Raw genomic sequence first — 24176 nt, 5'->3', positions numbered from 1 at the left:
ACTAAGAACAAGACTAACGGAAGCCAAAGAAGTGCGAGGTACAACCAGTTCGTTTGTTAAACTAAGAACAAGACTAACGGAATCCAAAAAAAGTGTTGCAAGAAGTAACTGTGTATTAAATTTGTTAAATTAAGAAGAATATTTCGCTCATATGTTTGTTGCAAAAGGGTGTGAAGGAGACAACACGCTCTCGACATAAGTACCAATGTATATTTGTGCACACCTATCACTCGTTATCTTATTTTCACCAATGGAAAATGTGATGAAGCTTCCGTTTTGTCGTCTAAACAGCACACTTTGCTGCTGTTCATCAGTGACCCTAAAGGTTGCACTTTCAACCCTCACAAATTCAAGTACTCCATATAACCAACATTTATCATAATTGTGATTTGTGGCCGGTGTCCACAAATTGCTGCTGGCTTTGTCCAACTTCCAAATTCCTATCTTATTAGGATGGATACTAATGATGGAAACTGATCCCTCGTATAGGGTCGGGATACTTAGGCCGCCTTGATGATCAGGTAAATCTTAAAATGTAAATATTTCGGTCCCGAGATTAAAGGACATCAGGCTAGTAAAATTCCCTACACCGTAGTAGGGGGACGCCCAATCATGATGAGCACCACTAGCAGCCGCATCAGCAAAAGCAGCGTCAACATCAGCATCAGCAACAGGAAATAATTCATTGCCAACAACCCAATGTAATTCCCCATTAAAATAAACACTGGATCCCAAACAGAAATGAGCAATCTCAGCCATCTCACTAATAACTCTTAGTCTCCAAGATTTAGTCCTAAGGCTGAAAATTTCAAGTATAGCCGAATGTTTAGGGTCCAAAAAACTCGGGTTCTCGAGTTGGAACTTGGGTTCGAGAATAAATACCACAATTTTATAATCATCATGGACGGGATCATAACCAAAAGCTACCTCAACCTGCTTAGACCGATTAGTAATGCGTGATAGAGGCGAATTAGGGATATGAAAAACTTGACGAGTTAAAGGGTTCCATAATAGCAATGTATTGCAGGGATTCCATTTAAAATCATCGGACTTGAATTGATGTAACAACAACAAGCCATTGACATTACCAGCCACTTGAGTTTTGTAAGGATATGAAGCAATTGGAAGTTGGATTGTTCGAAATTGTTGCAGATTAACATACGAATATAACGACCTTCCATATTGAACATCGTCATATGTAGATCGTCTTTTTATCCATACGACCCTAATAAGTTCTTCATTGGTGCCAAAAGTTTTGTTATGGAGAGGAGCAAAATTATGGTAAGAGATAATTGTGTTAAAGGTTTTGCAAACCAACTTGAGTGGAACAACCATTCTTGGTGCTACTCTGACTAGTATTTCAATCCATAATTCTGGTGTAATACGGTCTATGTTCCCTCTATCTTCGTCACTCTCCATCTTAATCATCTTCATCTTCTTTTTTAATGTAGGACTCCACTTGATAATTCTAATTTATTTGAATTGTTTCCGAGGTCTTGGGAGTATTTATTTATTTATTTATAGTAATAATAATAATACACATAAGTAAGATGTATTATTATATATAGTACTCTGTATGACACATGATATTTAACATACTCCTAATCTTATTTTATTTCCTACTCAGATTAGTTTTCTAAAAGCCCAAGTTTTCTTACAAAAGAATTCTGATTAAATAAGGAAACAAGACTTTTCTAAATTTTTAATCATTTAAAATCTAATATTTTTTGAGCTAAATTATAATCATTTGTTTAAAATAAAATAAAACTGCTATAACTCAAAAATTTAATACTGTTCGGACTATCATACTGTTAGAACTTGTTTGTCCTAGCCATTTCGTTGTTGTTTGACTTGCACACATATGGCAAAACTGGCTGAGATGATTATCTTTGGAAATGCCCTTCAATCTAAAAAAGGCCATCATCATCATCTAAAGCTACCTGAGTGCCCGACTATAAGATGATGTTGCCTGTGCGTAAGGCAGTGACCTTTTTTTTTTTTTTTTGACAATCGGGTTAACGAGTTCTACAGTTTAATAGCACGCTTAGCTAACCTATGAGCGGCTTTATTGATGTATGGGCAATTTAATATTTTAAGTTTGTGATTGTTGTTTGTACTACTGTATCAAAACTAGAGCTTTTGGAAATGCTTCTGCGGTCATAGTAGTAAATATGGGCCACTAAGCTGCATCGTCAAGTAATAGAGACTTTGAAGATTATGGGGACCTCATTTGGAGGTGTTATGGGACCCATTTTGGGCGCAATTGCTGAGATCATGCTATGGGGACTAATTCCATGTCTCAAACCAAGATTTAATCACATATCTGCGGTGATTTGTAGTGCTCGGAAAACAGAATTTTTAGTCATGACGGAGTAGGAATGGTCTTAGTTTAAAACAGTACACCCATTCTTAGGCTCCGTAAGCATTAGCCAAAACGCATCAGTAAGCATAAGTGTGTCTTGTAGATAAGGCACCGACCGTGCAGCTACGGAGGCTCCTAAGTAGTTGCCTTATGCTTTTCTGTAATTGTCGACTTTGGTTTTGTAGGTCAAATGGCTATTCCTAGCTGTCTGTTCTTTGCTAGTGACTAATGTTACAGTAGGTTTTGTTGTATTTACAATGCTGACAAAGTAATCCTCCTAGGCTTGAGGTTGATCAATCCAAGGAACAGAATAGTGTCTCCAATCTGGACTCAAGTTCAGTTAATTACTACTGTACAATAGATCTGACACTCCAGCTGATCGACATGTCTCATGGTTTCAGTTTCTCAAGGAACTGCTCTTTCGAATCTGCACAAAGTTCTTTGAGAAGTGTTGTTTCCCCTGGTTCACAGATTGTGTCTTCACAGAAAGGAGACACTCTGTGGTCCCCACCTTCACATATAGACCACCTCAAATGGATTTCGGAGACGGTGAACTACTGGATGGATGATGATGATGATGATGATAATCAGTCTTTCTTTCTTTTCTCTTCTGACAGACATGCTTATCATGATCAACCACAGCGAATTACAATGATCAACAAACAACGAATTTCCAGACATGCATAATACCCAGTGCGTGTCCGGAGCAAGCATTCACTACTGTAGTCCCCACTGTCTCTCCTTGTATTCATACTGACATCAAGACCACTTTGCACACAGTGTCATTAAACCAACCCGAAGAACACTATTGTTTCAATAATTGGTCCTCAGACCCTCATGGTCTTTTGCGAAACACAGTCTCTCCCACAAGAACATTGAGGGTCACTGGAATTGAAGAAGAATACTTTTATGATACTAATGCTACCTTGTTTTGGGTTTCTTTTTTATGATTACTAATGCTACATCTCTGGTTTCCTAGCATATCAATTCTATCGTACATGGCCAATGCAACTAGACTACATCAAAGTATCAAACACATGGCAAAAGAACCTGCAAACTATAAACAATGAAACAACATCTCGACGAACATCTAATCTACGCAAGGCCTGAAGGCTATACACACCATATGCAGACATTCATAAAACATTGTTAAAGGACACCGATGTAATTCTGACCATTTTATTGTATAGTGTAATATTACAGCAATGTGACTGACCAGACTACCGAGTAATTAATACTTCTACTATCTATGAACCACATACATGAACAACAATTGAGGTAACTAAGAATATCCTCAATTGTTGTTCATATATGTGCTTCATAGTATTGTGCCTAAACTAGACTACTCGAAGTGCGAGACATAAACTCAGCTAATTAATTACCCAAAAACAAGTGTTGGGAGATAGATTTCAACGGTAGCTTGCAAAGACATACCATCTTGTTAGTAGGAAGCTTTGACTTGTACCGGTTACACGCCTCAAGGTTGAATGTCACTCATCTACGATCTACGGCCTACGGGGAAACAACAAGCTCTCGACATAGGTGGTGTCAACAAATATTACTTGGTCCCCATATGTCTTCACCCTATTTTCATCAATCAAGAAGCTCAAGATTTTCCCATTTTCAAGATAAAAAACCACCTTGTTGTCTTGAGCCACATAAGTAGCAGTCTTAAGGTTGCCAAAGACACTTACAAACAATTGAGGATGAAAATAATTATGCTTGATTAATCTGATCCACTTCTGTAGCTTTTCATCAAAATCCCATACATCAATACTTGGATTTTCATTAAGCAAAATATCGTTGATGGTTAAAACACATATGGTATTTTCAAAGATTACCGGTACGATACTACAAGAAAGAGTTTGTTGCGGTAGCTTTTTGACCGTAAACTTATGTCCGACCATATCACAAGTAACAAAATATTCAAACTCCTCACTACGATCGTCATCGTCTCCATGCAACTCCCCTGCAACCCAACATATTCTTTGGTTCGTACATGTCATTGGCCCTAAGCGGAGCCGAGGAAGATTAAAAAGTGATTGGAAACTCCATCTCGAGTCTTTATAGTTGAATTTCTCTATTACGAACTTGCTTTTAGTGTCTTGGGCCACTACGACAATGTTATAATCGTTGTTCGCATACTCATAACAAACCCGCACATCAACCCTTTTCGTCCCAATTATCCCTTTCGACAACTCGGAATTTGGTATTGGCGCCACTTTACCCGTTAAACAATTCCAAATTGTTATTCGATTCGAACCCGACCACTTTTCGTCCTTGTTCTTATAATGGTGAAGTAAAATCAAACCATTATTCTGCCCAACTACTTCAGCTCGATAATTCTTGAAAAGTATAGGAAATTGTGGATATTTTTTTACCGAATCAAGGTCGTTGAACGGATATGGCGTTGAGCTTGGGAATAGTAGGCCATTGTTAGAATGTTTCACAATTAACTCTCGAGGACTGGTACGATTACCACGATAATGTTGGAGCACAAATTTAGGTTGCATAACGACAGAGTAAACACGTTTGTATACCAACATCATGTCAAGAATTGTGGACGGTGGAACTTTCACTAGAATTTCTTCCCATAATTCTTTCGGTAGATTTTCCCATTTTCTTGGGTTTCTTGAAGACATTATTCTATTCGAATGTTTTGTAGTACAAATGAAAAGTGTAATAAAGTCAACTAAAGCTATACCAAATACGTTTTGTAGTATTATTATTTTTTTTTTCAAAATATCTATATAACATTATTAAAAGGCTAGTCTAAAAAAGCCACGTAGACAATGCCACATGGGATGAAAAAAAGCCACGTATCTATCTATATAACATTATTAAAAGGCTAGTCTAAAAAAGCCACGTAGACAATGCCACATGGGATGAAAAAAAGCCACGTATGCAATAACAATGTAACTTGGCAAGCTAATATGACATGGATTATCAATTTATTATTATATTGCATTAATTTAATTCACTTATTTCCTTTACAAATCCATCCATATTCCATTAGTTTTAAACTTATTTAACTAAAAAAAACTACAATAAAAAAATACGCATTAATTATAAGTTAATAATTTAAAGATATTTCATATAATACATGAAATTAAGAACGAAGAAGAATAAATGAAGTTGAAAACAAACAAAAATTTGTACCTATACAATATAGTTAAAAGGCTAGTTAAAATATTTAATTTTAATCCACATGTCGACTTTTTGTTGGTAAATACTAATTCATCTATATTGATTACTTGATTATTTATTTATACAATATTATAAAAGTCTAGATTATGTATTAAAAAGTTATCTTTAAAACTGTCACATGCTTATAAGTAAAAAAAATTAAAAAAAAATATTAATTGCAAACACGAAAAATAAATTAACACAAACTCTTTATTTCCCTCTCATAAATTTGGTTATTAATCTACTTATTTATTTAACCTTTAATTTCTTTTATTTAATAGGATGTTTTTTTTGGTTTTCTCTCACCATCATTATAATTTGTAGTTATCATAATTTTTTTTATCTCTCTTTTAATTCGCAAAATCGTTCCTCTTCCCTCGAATAAATTGAATAAATTGTTGAATTTAATCAATAATTAATAACAAAAAGTTTCCTATATAACTATTATAACAATCCTAATTTTCATTTTTATTCAAAAAGTTGGAAGGTAAAGTATACATACATAGATAATTAAATGAATTCTTTCGCTTTTTATCCTTATTATGTTTTAAATTTATTAATAGTAAGAATGTTATTTAGTTATTGTTTTTGTGTTTGTATTGAAATTTCAGGAAGATGACATACTCAATTATCAATAACATTGCATGAAATCTATACTATCTAATTAAAAGGGTAGCCTAGAACATTCAATTTCATTTCACATGACATTTTCACACCCCATTAATTCTTATTCAGTTTTATTGATTATTTAATTATATTGACAATATAACATGCATGGAATAATATTTGAATTTATAAAACTATAATCTATAATTAAAAAGTAAGCCAAACTATCTACCATCATCTGAATGTCATATTTTAAATTTCATAAGATAATTTCTAAACCACTCTTATGCAAAGTAGATTTTGTAAAAAAAAAAATATATGAATAAAGCAAATCTTTTACATTCCATTTCTCCTTTCCTCCATATTTATGTCTATATTAAATTTCATAATAATGAGACAAATCTATAACTCAATAATCTAAATATAAAATATATAAATCTAATTAAAAGGCAAGAAAAACTAACTATGATCATTTACATGTCATATTCTAATTACATAATAAGACAACATCTTAAATAATTCTCCTGTAAAGTGGATCTTGTAAGAAAATAAATTATAACAATAATAATAATCAAGCAAAACTTATACATTTCATTTCTCTTTATTCCTTATTAATGTTTATATTAAATTTCATAATAATGAAAAATGATGCTCAAAAGTCGTGAACCTTGATTGATATTTATGTCTATATTAATTTTGATAATAATGAAAAAAGGATGCTCAAAAGTCATAAAACACATCCTTAATTCTTTATATATTTTTGATGGAAGACAAAGTTTATAAGCCAAAATTTTTCTTATCTCTATCGTCAGTAGAACTAAATGTATCATTAAACTTTCCTATTATTCTATTAACATCAAGCCAAGTGTATTAAGGTTTTAAAATTATTAACTAATTTATTTACTTTTTATGTAAGTTCCATTGGGTTATGAAATGTTCATAAAATTTTCAATTTCATCGTTTGTGTTTGTTTTGTTCTCATTTAGGGGATATCAAGATTTGTGGTGTTGAGCTATTCAAAGGTAATACTCATTCTCTACGACTTCATTCTCATTCCCTTTTTCTTTCACTATTTAAGAGGAAACTTAAGTTAACAACGATTTGTAGATACCTCATTTCTGCACCTCCCGCAAACCACCCGGTGATGATTGGGCCGCATGTTTGATTCGCGGAACGATTTGTGACAGTTCGTAAGATTATCGTCAAGTGATTGCTCAAATATTAATGTCGACCTCATAGTTGTCATCTACGTCCCGATACGGTCGTTTTGGCGAATTAGAGTACATTCGAGTCCGGGTCAAAAACCGTCTCCATTTTCTCGATAACTATTAAATCCCGAGTCGGAATGTTCGAATGTTCCGATATTTCTATTCCATATTTCACAAATTTTATCTTTTGGCAAATAATATCCCGTAATATTCATAAGATAATCGAATTATTTCCGTCCTACCATAACTCAAACGCGAAATCTTTCTTCAAAGGAGGAAACCTCCTGGGAATAGACGCAAAGAAAGTCTTTGCGCCTCTTCCAAGAGACGCAGTGGCTGCTGCGCCTCTTCCCAGGCCCTTCTTTGCATGTTCCACGTATCTTTTTCATATCTTTCCGAGATTCACTTCCAAAGAGTCTCCGAAACCCTATTCCGTCACGTGATTAGTATAAATAGGAGCCTTCGCTCCTCATATTTCTCACGCGAGTGTCCGCCCTTCTCTTCTCCCTTTGCATTCTAGACTTTGTTCTTACTAATTGGCGCCTACGTGCTTGGACTTCCGACCACGTAAACTCGGATCTTTCCGGGTACCAGCCTCTCCGTTGCATGACCGACCAATTTGACCAACTACACCAATAATCAACTTAAATTAATCAATCGTTTTCCTCTTACGAGGGCACTCTCTTTGCATTCGCGTCGAGCATTCACTAATCGATATCTTAGTTCATCTCGTTTCGTCAACATGTAAGTCTGAGGGTGTACAATTCCTCTTTTATTTATTGTACTTTTATCGTATCACCATTGTAAGATTTATGTCGAATACACCATTAAAACCGATTTCTAAAACCGTGCTTTAAAACTCTGTTTTTGCGGATTTCCAGTAGACAGACGTCGAGAAAAGACGCAAAGAATCGCGCGCTCTTCGAAGGAGCGCAGTTCCTGCTGCGCCTCTTCGTGAGGCTGCCGCAGTTCCTGCTTCTTTTCTTCTTCTTCGTCCTCTGTAATTCGTCTTTCTTGTTTTATTTGTATTCGTTTGTTCTGTATTTCTTCATCATAGCATATAATTCACATGTATTATAATCCATAATTCATTCACATGATTCATCATTCATTAATATGTTTTAATTATCACAAATCCGACTTAAATCCCAAATAATCAATATTTGCGGGTTTTCGTCATTAAATTCAAACTCGGATTGTAGAGATTCAATTTGTTCATATTGAGTTTCTGGAATTCATCATTGATATAATTTTCATCTGCTTATTCGCATATTCGTTGTATATCCGTCATATTTAGCCTATTTGACTTATTTCAACAGAGGACTCATTAATGTTTCCATCATAATTTCATGTAAATAATCCGTTTGCATCCGTCTCATCCATGTTTATCGCTTTCATGACCATCATTGACATGTAATAAAAGTATTAATCACTTTCATCCGAGTAAATAATTTAATCGATCCATAAAATTACCAATTAACATTAACGATCTAGCTTCGCTTCACAGCCTGGGACTCACCCTTGGAACAGACGCAAAGAATCGCCGCGCCTCTTCCAGAGGGCGCGATCTCGCTGCGCTGTTCCCAGGATGATTTCTGTCCCTGAACTCCGTTTCTGCCTTGACCTAGTTTAATTAGCTCGTATTAACTAACTATTACTCGTATTATCACCTTCTGTTCTGTTCGTAATTTTGTTCCTTTATTCGTTTTCTCAAACTATCCGTTTTAAAGGTATTTTCGACATAAATCGCCTATCTCAATGTAATCATTGTAATTTTCATTATTGTAATTTATAATTATTGTATTCCTTTTATTGCTTGTATGTTTTCACATGTAAATGAGCATTAAATCCGACTTCGACCCAATTGTAAACTAATTGTTCACCGACTTAGTATTAATTCTCACATGTTAGGATTAAACAATGGATGTTGCATTGCATGCATATAGCCGACGATATATCAAGTACGAATAACTTCCCTAATCATTAGTAGAGGCCGCTATCGAGGCGGGCGGGATTAGGTGTTCGATCAAAAGAGCTTCCTAATACGTACCCTCACCCCTTACTCCAGATCTCCGTGAGCACCCTTGTTCATTGGCATCCACGAGAGTCATTCTAGACATAGAATGCTAAGGGTAACGATTGCTTAGTGTTCATGTCACTACTTTGTGTCTTGACATGACACGAGGTATTCGAACGGTTCCAATTTCCCATAAAAATTGGTGGCGACTCCTTACGAAATGCAAACGCTTGTTTTTCGACCTTCACCAAGAGCCCCCGTGGGCGGCCCGCTGTCCACAGTTTGGAGACTCCGCTGGGGAATATACACTTACGTATAGCTAGGGTGAAACTCGAACAAGGTTAGGGAATAGTTTGTACAAGACAATTGTCGGTTTTCATAACTCGGTCTTCCTAGACCGTTTAATTCGGCCTTCCTAGGCCCAACCCAACCCATTCGACCAATCGTCCCGTCTAAACGGTCCTAATTCTTATTTGGGCCTAAGGATGGATAGCGATTGACGTCATCCATACCATGATGCTTACTCTTGTTTGTGTCAAGGGCCTTCACTACTTGAGGAAATGGACTAGGAATCGGCCTTACTCTTGTTTGGCACGAGCCTCTCCACAGACTTCGGGTTTGATGGTTCGGTATGGCAACCTACCCTTTAAACCAAAACCCTTCTAGATGCACTCAAAGATCCCCGTTATAATGCCTGTATAAATGTGTAAACCCTACGTGATCACCACTTCTAAACAAAACCATGACGAATTTTCAAAAAATCAAAATCCTTATTTTCAAACAAGAATTTCGAAATAGGCCTTTAATTAGCGCAAAATCCGGTCAAAACTCCGTCCGTTTGTCGCGTCAAAATTCGGGCCACAAGCCCATTTCAAAACCTCACTTCGAGTCCACTCCTACAACTACACTACAGTTGACTAGGACACACATTTTCAAAGACCTTGTCTTTCTTCAAAACTCACTCAACACAAGTGGCACACACCCACTTCACGAGTCAAGACTTTTCTTCCTTCAGCAAGTGTGATAGAATGGTCGATCGTGTTTTGATTCGTCGCCGATCTCTTATCCAGTTTCCAAGATGCCCGGATCAAGTGATGAAACAAACCTCCAGCAAATTCAAGAGAGTAGTGATCGAATCCTAGCCGCGCTAGCCCAAATGCAAATCACTCAAGAACAAACCTATGACCGCCTTGAACTTATCGAAGGCCGTATCTTTGATGTAGAGGGAAGGTTGCCTCCCCTTAAAGGTGAAGTACTACGTTTTTCCGATGACGAGTCTAAAGATGAGAATCCTATCATAGGGACGATCATGCAGTGAGAAAAGACTCCAATACCTAGAGGAGCAATTGATGTACCTTAAGGGGGATGACATTTATAGGGAAAACAATCGCAAATATGAAGCCGTCAATTCCAAATTGCCAACTAACTTTAGCATGACGGATATCCCTAAGTTTAAAGGACATGAGAACCCTTTGAACCACGTCCGTGCCTTCAAGGATTACATGTCTATCAAAGGCATCAAACCCGAGATGTTCTTAAGGATCTTTCCTTCATCTCTTGACACCATTCCGAAGCAATGGTTCTACACTTTAGATCACAAGAAGGTCGCTACTTGGGAAGACGCCGCGATGCCGAGATCCAAGTCAACATGCGTACTCTAGAGGTTCTTACCCAAAATGACAAAGAAGGATTCACCGACTTCCTAAGTAGGTGGAGGAAGACTAGTACTCAACTAGTTGAACGCCCGGATGAGGCTACTCTTGTGGAAAAGTTTGTGGATAATCTCAAGCCCATGCCAACCATTTGAGATATCAAAACATCAAGACTTTCAAGGACTTAACCGTATTAGGGACACGAATTGAAGATGACATCCGCAAAGGACTCTTGTCCAAAACGGTAGGTCGAGGATATCAAGGGTCCACAAGTCGTTCATACGGCTCTACTAGCAAGACCGATGAGGTTAACCTTCTCGAGCCATCCAAGAAAACTAGCCCACCAAGGAAATTCACAAACCTTGGGGATACGTACTCCAACGCTCTAAAAAGGCTAATAAAACAAGGTAAACTCCAACCCATTGGACCTACTCCCGAACCCGAAAGGAAGTCCAAATTCTGGGACGAAAATTCGTACTGTGAATACCATAGGGGCAAAGGGCACGACACAGAAAAATGCTACAAGTTGAAACACGTGCTTCAAGATATGATCGAAGATGGTCGACTCCCAATACCACCAGGAGGTAAACCCAACAACACTCAGAATCCTCTTGGAGTTCTAGTGATTACAAGTGATGAATCTACCTTAGATTGCTCACATCTTATCTCCCCGAAAGAAGAGGTCATTAATGGGATATGGACAGATAGTGAGGAGGACGTCTATCTCCAAGATCTTCCCTTATTCAAAAGCGCTGAAAGCATCATAGATGAGATCATTACCACACTGGGAATCGACACAAAGCAGCAGAAAGGATGGAGAAAATCTATCAAATGGACCAACAACCAAGGAAGACTCTTCAAGCTCACCACTGGAGAAGGAGAGATGTTCAAAGGAGAACCAGAAGACGATGAGTTCGAGTCGGAGTCGGAGTCGAGTCGAGTCTAGAGAAGTCATTAGAGAGCCTACTCCCCGTTGTCATCCCCACTCCCTTCGTTTCTCCTAGCTTAGCCTCGAGTAGTCACGGTAGTTCGGGAAATGCCCCAACTCATCGTTCCTTTGCCACCACCGACCATGGATCGGTTGGCTTCTTTGTTTCAACTTTACTCAAATCTTAATATGAATAAATCGGGTTAACTTACTCTCTGTGTTCTTTCGAGTGCAATTCTGTTTATGATGATACTGAGGATGACCAAGACCCGGACTTGACCGAAATACCTCCCTACGTAGCCAAAGAAATATTACAGAAGGGGAAGGGGGACCAAGAAATAGAAGACACCGAACCCATCAACGTAGGAACCGAACTAGAACCCAAAGAACTTAGGATAGGGACTACCTTGAGCTCTACCGAAAGGGCCGATTTCATAGACCTCCTAAATGAATTCAAAGACGTTTTCACTTGGTCCTACAAAGACATGCCAGGGATCGACAGGGATATCGCTGAACATAGGATTCCGATTAAGCCAGGTTTCAAACCTGTGAAACAGAAGCTTCGACGAATGAGAACAGAATGGGCTCTAAAGATTAAGGAAGAAGTTGATAAACAATTCAAAGCCGGGTTCATCAAAGTTTCCGAGTATTCTGACTGGGTAGCTAACATAGTACCCGTACCCAAAAAGGATGGAAGAATCCGTGTTTGTGTTGACTTTAGGGATTTGAACAAAGCGAGTCCAAAAGATGACTTTCCTCTACCTCACATCGACATATTAGTGGACAATACTGCAGACCACGCATTACTATCCTTCATGGATGGATATGCGGGTTATAACCAAATCAAGATGGCCATGGAAGATATGCACAAGACCGCATTCGTCACCCAATGGGGAACATATTGCTATACAGTAATGCCATTCGGATTGATCAACGCCGGAGCTACATACCAACGCACCGCAACCACACTCCTACATGACATGATGCACAAAGAAGTTGAGGTATATGTAGATGACATGATCGTCAAATCCAAGGAAAGAGAGGGACATATTGCGAACCTTCGCAAATTCTTCGCAAGGCTACGAAAGTACAACATGAGGCTCAATCCCCGAAATGCACGTTTGGGGTAACATCCGCAAACTCCTGGGGATACGTGGTTAGTCGAGAGGAATAGAAATAGATCCTTCTAAAATCAAAGCTCGATCGAAATGCCACAACCCCAAACAAAAGAAGTCGAGGATTCCCGGGAAAGGTACAATATATAAGTCGATTCATATCGAAACTTACAATGATTTGTGAGCCTATCTTCAAGAAACTCAAGAAAACAGACCACACCATGTGGGATGATGATTGTCAAAAGGCGTTCGACCGAATCAAAGAGATATTGGCTAAACCACCAGTGCTCATGCCGCCACAACGAGATCAACCTCTTGGTTTATATCTCACAAGAATCGAAACGCCATGGGTGCTATCTTGGCTCAAACTCGTAGGAAGTGAAGAAAGAGCAATTTACTATCTAAGTAACAAGTTCTTGGAATATGAGTGCAAATACTCGCAACTCGAAAAGACATGCCTCGCTCTTGTGTGGGCAACGAAGAAGCTACGTCACTACATGCTTAGCTACTCCGTCAAAATATACTCCAAAATGGATCCAGTCAAATACCTCTTCGAGAAACCCGTCCTCAACGGACGTCTGGCAAGATGGACTCTGATGCTCTCAGAATTCGACCTCAAATATGTGCCACTGAAAGTCATAAAAGGTCGCGCCGTCGCCGAATTCTTCGCAGAAAATCCTATCAACGACGCACAAACCATAGATACTTGGTCATTTCCCGATGAGGATATACTTCAAACAGATGTAGACTCCTGGGATCTATACTTTGATGGAGCATCAAACTTAAGAGGATTCGGAATAGGAATGTTGCTCATTTCTCCTGAAGGTGAGCATACGCCGATTGCTGTCAAACTCGACTTCGAGGTGACAAACAACGCTGCAGAGTATGAAGCTTGTCTCATTGGACTACAACCGGCAGTAAGCTTAGGCATCAAAAACCTCCGAGTACATGGGGATTCATCACTGATCATCAACCAAGTTACAGGATCTTGGAAAATCCGAAGTGAAAGCCTCGCACCCTATCAGGCTAGGATAGACCAAGTGGCTCAATTCTTTGATCACGTAACCTACTTACACCTACCTCGAGAGGAAAATCAATTTGCAGACGCTCTTGCGAAACTTGCATCTTTGATAAATATGCCAGATCACATGATAGACATGCCTTTGTGCATCGAACGACGGTCAGAGCCGGCTTACGTCCATCAAATCACCGATGAAGAGGAAATCGCACCGGAACCCTGGTTCCAAGCAATCTTGAATTTTAAGCTCAATGGTACCTATCCACCAGATATGGACAAAAGGGGACAACGTGCTATACGCCTATTAGCTTCCCAATACATCCTGATGCAAGGAGAGTTATACAAAAGAACACCTCTTGGTGTAGTCCTACGTTGCCTTGATCATTCACAGGCACGAAAGGTGATGGAAGAAGTCCACGACGGAGAATGCGGTCCCCACATGAGTGGGCCTATGATGGCAAAGAAAATCACACGTTTAGGGTATTATTGGACCACAATGGAATCCGATTGCATCAAATACGTGAGACATTGCCACAATTGTCAAATCTTCGGGAATGTACAACATGTCCCTCCTTCATTGCTCTATACGATGACATCTCCTTGGCCATTTTCTGCATGGGGAATTGACATAATCGGAAAGATAACCCCAGCCGGAACAGGAGGTCACTGTTTCATTCTAGTAGCAATTGACTACTTCACCAAATGGGTAGAAGCGGCTTCCTACACTAGTCTTACGGCTAAAAATGTGGCAAAATTCATACAAAACAACATCATCTGTCGATATGGTTGCCCACATGAGATCATTAGTGATAATGGGTCACACTTCCAAGCTGAAACCGAGCAATTGCTAGCCAAATATAAGATTAAGCATCACCACTCTTCGCCCTATAGACCACAGACTAACGGCGCGGTAGAGGCGGCAAACAAGAATGTTGTCACAATTCTCAAGAAAATGACTGACAACTACAGAGATTGGCCAAGCAAGATACCTTTTGCCCTATGGGGGTATCGTACATCAGTTAGGACGCCCACTGGGGCTACTCCTTTCTATTTGACCTACGGCATGGAAGCCGTACAACCAGTCGAACTAGAAATACCATCCTTGCGTATTCTACTCGAAAGCCAAATCCCTGAAGTCGATTGGAAGAAGGATAGATATGAAGAACTCATCCTCCTGGATGAACGTCGGCTACGCGCCTTACATAATGTCCAGACATATCAAGCACGTATCAAACGAGCTTTCAACAAAAGGGTTAGGCCAAGAAACATCAAAGAAGGAGACTTAGTACTCAAATCGGTTAGAGCTCTTTTACCTGTCGACCCAAGGGGAAAATTCAAACCTAATTGGGCCGGACCATATCTAGTCAAATCCGTACTCCTAGGGGGTGCGGTTAGAATCACAGACCTAGATGGGAATGAGTTTTCAAACCCCACAAACCTTGACCAACTGAAACGATACTATGCCTAGAATAGGACCACGCACGCGCCTCGCGTAAACCCATGTGTCGCTCTTGTGGCACTAAATAAACGGCCCCTGGCCAAGCTGAAATAAGCTAAGTGTCACTATGCTCTTGCATTTTGACAAGATTGTCATCCTCATATCATCAAATAAACTAAATTCACACCTTGAGAACAAGCAAAAGCTCATGCTTAGTTTCTATGTTCATTACAAGCTCTTGCTTCGAACAATTATTCTTTTACATTTACTCGAACTACGCGCAAGGGTTTGATTTCGCTTTTTTTAAGTGAATACGTAGGCAATCCTTCACAGGATTCAACCCATTATACCTAAAATGTAAATAGAAGGACATTTGCATTGCATTTGAAATTCGACAAGAATAATAAAAGAAAATCACAACGGTTTCATAACCATTTAACCTTTTTTATTCCATTCGCTTTCTAATAATAATAGTACGCTACATAATAAAAATAGAATAGGCTAGGATTCTAAAAATCCCTCCTTTTGGACTCGGGCTATTTCTCCATCTTCCCCTTGCCCTTGTCACTCTTGTCATACTTCTTGTCACGACCTCGAGTCGGGCGCTCTTGCACCACTTCAGACCTAATCACCAACGGTCTTTCTCGAGGCCTGACTCTGCCATTCTTGCTAACCACCATTCCCGCAACAGGAGTAGTCTTTGATTTCTTTGAAGGGTGAATGACTTGAAACCCGGCTTCTTCTTCTCCTTCTGTCAGATGCTTCTCCTTCTTTTTCTCTCCCTCGCGCACCTTGTAGTCAACAGGTTCGCGTTTCCTTAGTCTCTCGCGCTCTTCCGAAGTCGCAGCCTTTCTCCACCTCAGATAGGAATCCGACACCCACAAAGCATTGGCGGAGAAACTCAAGAACCACATGTTTCTTTGGGCCCATTTGATAGCCCACTCTCTTAGGCTCTCTGTAGTAAGCGCCATAGCAGTCTGCGGGACGATGTCAAGCCTCGGGATCGTCTGCTTCAGCCCAACTTGCCTCATCAATCTTTCCGGAAAGATGCATACCATGAACTCCAGTCCCGGAATGCGCACGGACCTAGTGGGATCCAAAGAAGACACTCCAGTGACGGACTTGAGGTGCCACCACGGTACAACCCACCTAATCAACGGCCATCATCATTCTTCACTTTGTTCTTCCAATAGTCACAGACCCGGGTGAAGTCCACCATGTACAACCGCGTCCTCATCGCAATCATACGGGAATGATAGGAAAGTGCATGAACTGGGGGCTCGAGCAATCGGAGCCGTTCCATAAGCCAAACCTACCAAGAGCAGGTATTAGACACCAAAAAAAAAAAAAAAAAAAAAAAAAAAAAAAAAAAAAAAAAAAAAAAAAAAAAAAAAAGAAACAAAAAAAAAAGGAAAGAAAGGTGTCTTTTACCTGTAGGATGACGGGACTCCCCAAAAATGGCAGATCACGGTTGGATTTCCTATTATCCAAACCCAAGATAATCTCTCCTAAGCATAAGCAAGCTGGGCTCCTGCGCAGCTCCATTTGCTCGATAAGGCATAAAAGACGAGGGTCACCTCTCAAGTCTTCATCAACATGCCCTTGGAAGACTTACACATGCAACAAACAAAAGCCAAATGCTCTCCTCCTAGCAACATGAGAGACAGTAGGGTCAGCCCTGTTGATGAATCGATCAATAAAATCCAACATTCTCACGCCTTTCGGGGTAACTAGACGATCCACCTCAAGTCCGGGTCACCCAAGCAAGTCTCTGAATTTGCTCTTATACCCTTGTGAAGTGGAAGGCATGGCGGGTAAATGTTCGGATCCCATCCACCAATAGCAGCTATTTCTTCAGAAATGGGCAAATGTCACCTCCTGGGAACGCGAAAACATGATAATTAGGGTCCCAATAGTCAAGGCAAGCATCCAAGAACGGTTTTACAATCTTAATGAGTTTCAAACTCAACAAAGACCCAAGGTTATAAGCACCCATGTCATGCTTCTCCATATTCGAGAACTCGTTGGTCCATTCCTTCAAGCGGATCTCCAAAGTATTCATGATGACAATTTTCTCTTGAAGATTTATTTTGAGAGTTTTATGTGAATAGACGAGGAAGAGACGGAAGAATTATGTGAATTAACGCCCGTCGACGCTTCTATTTATACTAATTGTTTTTCCAAAAATCCGCCGAACGGACAAGCTTGGGAACAAAGCGCAGACTCCGCGCGCCTCTTCAAAGGGACGCACTCATGCCGCGCCTCTTCCCCGCCTCACTTCGTGATTTCCGCGTTTGGATCTTTCCTAATTCTATAACGAATAATTTCCTATTCCTACGGGATTTTATTTTGGTAAACACGAGCAGTTTACCATGTTTCAAGTTTCCTATTTTCGCGGGCACGCATTTCGAGGCGACATCGACACCTTCGCCATTTCATGACACTCAAACTTTTTATTCTTAGGAAATAAATTTCATTTTTTTTATTTTTTTTTAGGAAGTAAATTTCATTTTATTTTTGAAACAATTTCCTTTTGTTTTCATTTCAACATTTCATTTCTACACTTACAGATTTCTCCTTTTTCTTTTTTTTTAGGGGGTAACCCTCCCTACCGTCCGGTCATTTCCGACAAAATTTTTGCATTTTTGCATTTTTTTTCGTGCTCTTTCGAGTCTCATTTTGCGCTGGTCAAAGGCCATATGTATAAAATGTATGTTTTGCGTGATTTCTATGTAAATTTCGGCAGCATGACGGCGTAAACCGTTATCTACCAAACCTGTTCAAGATCTAACCTGCAGATACAAGCAACACAACCCAGCAGCAAAGACACTCAGGCCGTCGTATATACACCAAATGAAACAAATGTACAAGCAAACTGGGGGCTTGCGCCCCGAACAAAGTCCAAAAGTCCAAGCAAACTGGGGGCTTGCGCCCCAAACAAAGTCCAAAAATGTTCAAAATCAGATGTCCAAATGTACCAATCTACAAAACTACACAAAACTACTACTGGGCACCCTCCAACTCAGCAACCCTCGCCGTAAGAGCAGCAATCTCGGCATCCCGAAACTCGAGCTCCCTCAACAAGCGAGCTGTCTCCTCCCGAGACTGGGTCAACTCTCGCTCCAGCTCACGACCAGCCTATAAGCAGCAATAAATTGGCTCATGTCAATCAATTCAAGCAAAATCGGAAATCAAAAATCAAAAGAAATCAAATGAGGTTCATACCTGACGACCTCGACCACCGACGAGTGCCTCGATGGCGGTAGCTCGTAGCCGGTTGGCCACCCTCCATAGTGCCACGAACCGAGATGGCGCAACCTGCATTTCAAAAGAAATTCTCAGTAAATTGAACAAGTTCAATCAAATGTGTTCTTACACGAAAGGTATATAAGCTGGAGGCTCACCCTCCGAATCGAGATCTTTGCCGCCGTCTAGGCCAGCATTCGTCACAGCTACGTCAAAGTCACGCAGCTCGGAGATCGTCGTCCTCCCGGTCGCGTCGATGTACTCAAGAGTCTAGGGGTACACTGGGGGCTCGATGCCCGCCGCCTCGACCTCCTGCAAGGACAAATAGCTCTCATTAATCGATGATCTTTCGTCGTAATTCTCAAGATCAAATCAAGGAAAAGTAAAAGATACTCACCACTACCGGCCAGTACGCCAACCTCCCGTAAAGGAACGCCGAGTAGTCCTCGCCAGGGAGAAGAAGGTCGTCGCCACTGGCACCGGCCCAGTCCGCCTCCCTCTCGGCCTCGCAGGCTCCCCGAACATCGTCCTCGGAGGATCAACGGGAACCGTCAACGCGTCCCGAGAGCACTGACGAGCCAAACGCTCGCCCAGATACCACACAAGACCCATCGACGTCCACAACAACAGCCGACTCGGGCTCCTAGGTCGAAGGACCTCAGCGACAAAAGGAGGCGCTTCTGCGTACTCCGCCCAAGGTCTGGGCACCCACTGCGACAAGATAAGGCAAAGGTCATTCCTATGATCAATTAAAAGCAAAGGATAAGAAATATAAATGAATACGAGTGGGATACTCACGCTGCTCAGCTGAAGGGCGTTCACGTCCCGCCGGTAGACATTGTGCGAAGAGCGCTTGCTCTTCGTCCGGCACATCACCCAATCCCTCACCACGGGATAGGCCTTCTCCAGCGGCTCCGTCCTCTTGGGCACGAGACTCGGGAAGTAAGAGTACACCCATGCCTGTAAAACAGAGTAATCAATGACGATCTTTCGTGATTTGGTAAAGAAAGGAATTTACTTTGGTCTAAAGGAAGGTTCATACCTCCAACAGTTGTCCAAATCCATTTCAGCCAGCGGCAGTATTTTGTAGTATTGTCCAAATCCATTTCACCAAATGCGATATTTTGCTGATATTGTCCAAATCCGTTTCGACCAATGGCAATATTTTTCGATATTGTCCAAATCCATTTCACCATGAAGATATTTTGCGATATTGTCCAAATCCATTTCAAACCAAATGCGCGGATTTTTGATATTGTCCAAATCCATTTTATCACCAAATTAGCAAAGATTTTTGCGATATTGCTCAAGTCCTTTTATCCAAATAAGTAAGATATTTTGCGATATTGCTCAAGATCATTATATCCAGCGCAATAGTATTTTGCGATCTTGCTCACTCAAGATTTCTCCCACGACGATCTAGATGTTCCCGGTCGTCAAAATATTCCCCAAAGAAGAGTTTGCTTGAGACCGACGCAAGCAAATTCAACCTCAAGTTTTGCCGAGTTCGCTTGAGACTAACGCAGCGGATTCCCCAGCGCTTTCTGCGACGTCCCGTCGCTTTAGATATTTCTTGTTTCCCACAGCAGAGTTCAACCAAAGTTCCCTGTGACCCCTAATGCCTTCAGACACCAAGTTATCTTCGGACCAAAGAGTTTTGCCGAAGCGTCTTGATCCGCTTCACCCAGGGGTATCTCGGTATGGTTTCTTCTTATGGTCAAGGCGAGCTTCCTTACGTAGTCTAATGGACTTTAAACGACCCTCCCCGATAGTCGACGGACTCTAAAATGTTCCCGACGACAGGTCCTTGGCTCGGACCCCTTGAGCCGCCTCGCGTCGCCATAGTCGTCAGGTTGTAATCTTCGATTGAACTGATGGCTATACTTTGACTTTCGCCTTGTCCAAGCCTCGGTCAAAGTGGGGCTCAGAGATACCTCATTTCGCACCTCCCGCAAACCACCCGGTGATGATTGGGCCGCATGTTTGATTCGCGGAACGATTTGTGACAATTCGTAAGATTATCGTCAAGTGATTGCTCAAATATTAATGTCGACCTCATAGTTGTCATCTACGTCCTGATACGGTCGTTTTGGCAGTAATTAGAGTACATTCGGAGTCCGGGTCAAAAAACCGTCTCCATTTTCTGATAACTATTAAATCCCGAGTCGGAATGTTCTGGAATGTTCCGGATATTTCTATTCCATATTTCACAAATTTTATCTTTTGGCAAATAATATCCCGTAATATTCATAAGATAATCGAATTATTTCCGTCCTACCATAACTCAAACGCGGAAATCTTTCTTCAAAGGAGGAAACCTCCCAGGGAATAGACGCAGCAGTCTGCGCCTCTTCCAAGAGACGCAGATGGGCTGCGCGCCTCTTCCCATGCCCTTCTTTGCATGTTCCACGTATCTTTTTCATATCTTTCCGAGATTCACTTCCAAAGAGTCTCCGAAACCCTATTCCGTCACGTGATTAGTATAAATAGGAGCCTTCGCTCCTCATATTTCTCACGCGAGTGTCCGCCCTTCTCTTCTCCCTTTGCATTCTAGACTTTGTTCTTACTAATTGGCGCCTACGTGCTTGGACTTCCGACCACGTAAACTCGGATCTTTCCGGGTACCAGCCTCTCCGTTGCATGACCGACCAATTTGACCAACTACACCAATAATCAACTTAAATTAATCAATCGTTTTCCTCTTACGAGGGCACTCTCTTTGCATTTGCGTCGAGCATTCACTAATCGATATCTTAGTTCATCTCGTTTCGTCAACATGTAAGTCTGAGGGTGTACAATTCCTCTTTTATTTATTGTACTTTTATCGTATCACCATTGTAAGATTTATGTCGAATACACCATTAAAACCGATTTCTAAAACCGTGCTTTAAAACTCTGTTTTTGCGGATTTCCAGTAGACAGACGTCGAGAAAAGACGCAAAGAATCGCTGCGCCTCTTCGAAGGAGCGCAGTTCCTGCTGCGCCTCTTCGTGAGGCTGCCGCAGTTCCTGCTTCTTTTCTTCTTCTTCGTCCTCTGTAATTCGTCTTTCTTGTTTTATTTGTATTCGTTTGTTCTGTATTTCTTCATCATAGCATATAATTCACATGTATTATAATCCATAATTCATTCACATGATTCATCATTCATTAATATGTTTTAATTATCACAAATCCGACTTAAATCCCAAATAATCAATATTTGCGGGTTTTCGTCATTAAATTCAAACTCGGATTGTAGAGATTCAATTTGTTCATATTGAGTTTCTGGAATTCATCATTGATATAATTTTCATCTGCTTATTCGCATATTCGTTGTATATCCGTCATATTTAGCCTAATTGACTTATTTCAACAGAGGACTCATTAATGTTTCCATCATAATTTCATGTAAATAATCCGTTTGCATCCGTCTCATCCATGTTTATCGCTTTCATGACCATCATTGACATGTAATAAAAGTATTAATCACTTTCATCCGAGTAAATAATTTAATCGATCCATAAAATTACCAATTAACATTAACGATCTGCAGTTCCGGCTTCACAGCCAGAACTCACCCTTGGAACAGACGCAGCAACTGCTGCGCCTCTTCCAGAGGGCGCAGTCCTGCTGCGCCTGTTCCAGGATGATTTCTGTCCCTGAACTCCGTTTCTGCCTTGACCTAGTTTAATTAGCTCGTATTAACTAACTATTACTCGTATTATCACCTTCTGTTCTGTTCGTAATTTTGTTCCTTTATTCGTTTTCTCAAACTATCCGTTTTAAAGGTATTTTCGACATAAATCGCCTATCTCAATGTAATCATTGTAATTTTCATTATTGTAATTTATAATTATTGTATTCCTTTTATTGCTTGTATGTTTTCACATGTAAATGAGCATTAAATCCGACTTCGACCCAATTGTAAACTAATTGTTCACCGACTTAGTATTAATTCTCACATATTAGGATTAAACAATGGATATTGCATTGCATGCATATAGCCGACGATATATCAAGTACGAATAACTTCCCTAATCATTAGTAGAGGCCGCTATCGAGGCGGGCGGGATTAGGTGTTCGATCAAAAGAGCTTCCTAATACGTACCCTCACCCCTTACTCCAGATCTCCGTGAGCACCCTTGTTCATTGGCATCCACGAGAGTCATTCTAGACATAGAATGCTAAGGGTAACGATTGCTTAGTGTTCATGTCACTACTTTGTGTCTTGACATGACACGAGGTATTCGAACGGTTCCAATTTCCCATAAAAATTGGTGGCGACTCCTTACGAAATGCAAACGCTTGTTTTTCGACCTTCACCAAGCGCCCCCGTGGGCGGCCCGCTGTCCACACGATTATATTGTATAAAACAAATTTCACTATTTTGTTGGTTAATTCAGACTAATTATTGAGTTACTTTTTTTTATTATATGGACGATTCGTTGGAAAAAGAAGACTATATGAAAAAGTAAAATACTAGGATAGCTTAAATAACTATATATTGGAGACTAACTACAAGATTGATGACATCAACGTGAATGACTAATAGTTTTTTTTTTTCTTTTTTTTCAAATGTATATTTTTATTTTGGTATTTGTTTGTTTTTTTTCCATCATTTTACCTTCGAAAAAATAGCAATATTCACCTACTTTGGTTTATTTAATTTATCGATTTTGATCTTTATGTTAACATGTAAATGCCCGTAATCTTAGTATGCAATCAATGATGAATTATTCATAAGGTGAGCTTACTATATGTTTTGATATTTTATAAAATTTCAATTAATAAAAACACTAGAAACATCACACTCAAAACAAAACATCCCGTGAATTTCACGGGCCACAAAACTAGTTTTCTTTACAAAGTCAAATGCTACTTGTTTTAGAAATATACTACGTGATTATATAGTGTTAGAACATAGGAATTATGTTGTTTGTTTGTATGAGTAATTGTATGAAGAAAAGTAAAGTAACTAATAAAAGAATTGTGAGTGAATATTCTGTTGAAAATTTGTTATTAGAACTAATTTAGCCCCGCGCAATTTATGCGTAGTATATATAGATTTTTACTTTTATGCATTAATCCCCTATCTACTAAGAGGATAAAAAACTCTCTTAGTTTTCCCGCCTAAGCTTGATGCTCTATATATAACTAGTGTAAATCCCGTGCATAAATGCACGGTTTTTTTTAGATCGGGATGTTAGAGAGTTTAGCAAATAAAGATGATTAATTTATAGCGAATTTAAATATCTATACACTATGGATAAGAGATATTAAGTTAAAGTGGAAGAATATATATTTATTCCTAAGTTTGTACGGAGTATATAGTATTAGAAGCTAAAACTCTCTGTGAATATCTTCATAGACAATGTCAATTAAAATTACTTTTACATTTAGCGGTGAATATATGAATTTTCA

General features: G+C 39.7%; 2 protein-coding genes across 2 annotated transcripts; both read right to left on the bottom strand.

Moving 5' to 3' along the window:
- Window positions 1–528: 528 nt before the first annotated feature.
- LOC141651250 (F-box/kelch-repeat protein At3g23880-like) lies at window positions 529–1419 on the bottom strand. Its single transcript, XM_074458969.1, has one exon. It carries the CDS (start codon window positions 1417–1419, stop codon window positions 529–531), a length of 891 nt encoding a protein of 296 aa, XP_074315070.1.
- A 2448-nt stretch (window positions 1420–3867) lies between these two features.
- On the bottom strand, window positions 3868–5004 carry LOC141651249 (uncharacterized). The gene has a single exon (XM_074458968.1). It carries the CDS (start codon window positions 5002–5004, stop codon window positions 3868–3870), a length of 1137 nt encoding a protein of 378 aa, XP_074315069.1.
- Between the last annotated feature and the right edge of the window lie 19172 nt (window positions 5005–24176).

Source organism: Silene latifolia, chromosome 4 (genome assembly GCF_048544455.1).
Source record: "Silene latifolia isolate original U9 population chromosome 4, ASM4854445v1, whole genome shotgun sequence".
Lineage (NCBI taxonomy): Eukaryota > Viridiplantae > Streptophyta > Magnoliopsida > Caryophyllales > Caryophyllaceae > Silene > Silene latifolia.
The sequence above is the reverse complement of the archived record's forward strand: the minus strand, read 5'-3'. Positions and strand labels throughout refer to the sequence as shown.

Coding starts and splice junctions, on each gene's coding strand:
- LOC141651250 (XM_074458969.1), bottom strand. CDS start 1,419: ATGGAGAGTGACGAAGATAGAGGGAACATAGACCGTATTACACCAGAA.
- LOC141651249 (XM_074458968.1), bottom strand. CDS start 5,004: ATGTCTTCAAGAAACCCAAGAAAATGGGAAAATCTACCGAAAGAATTA.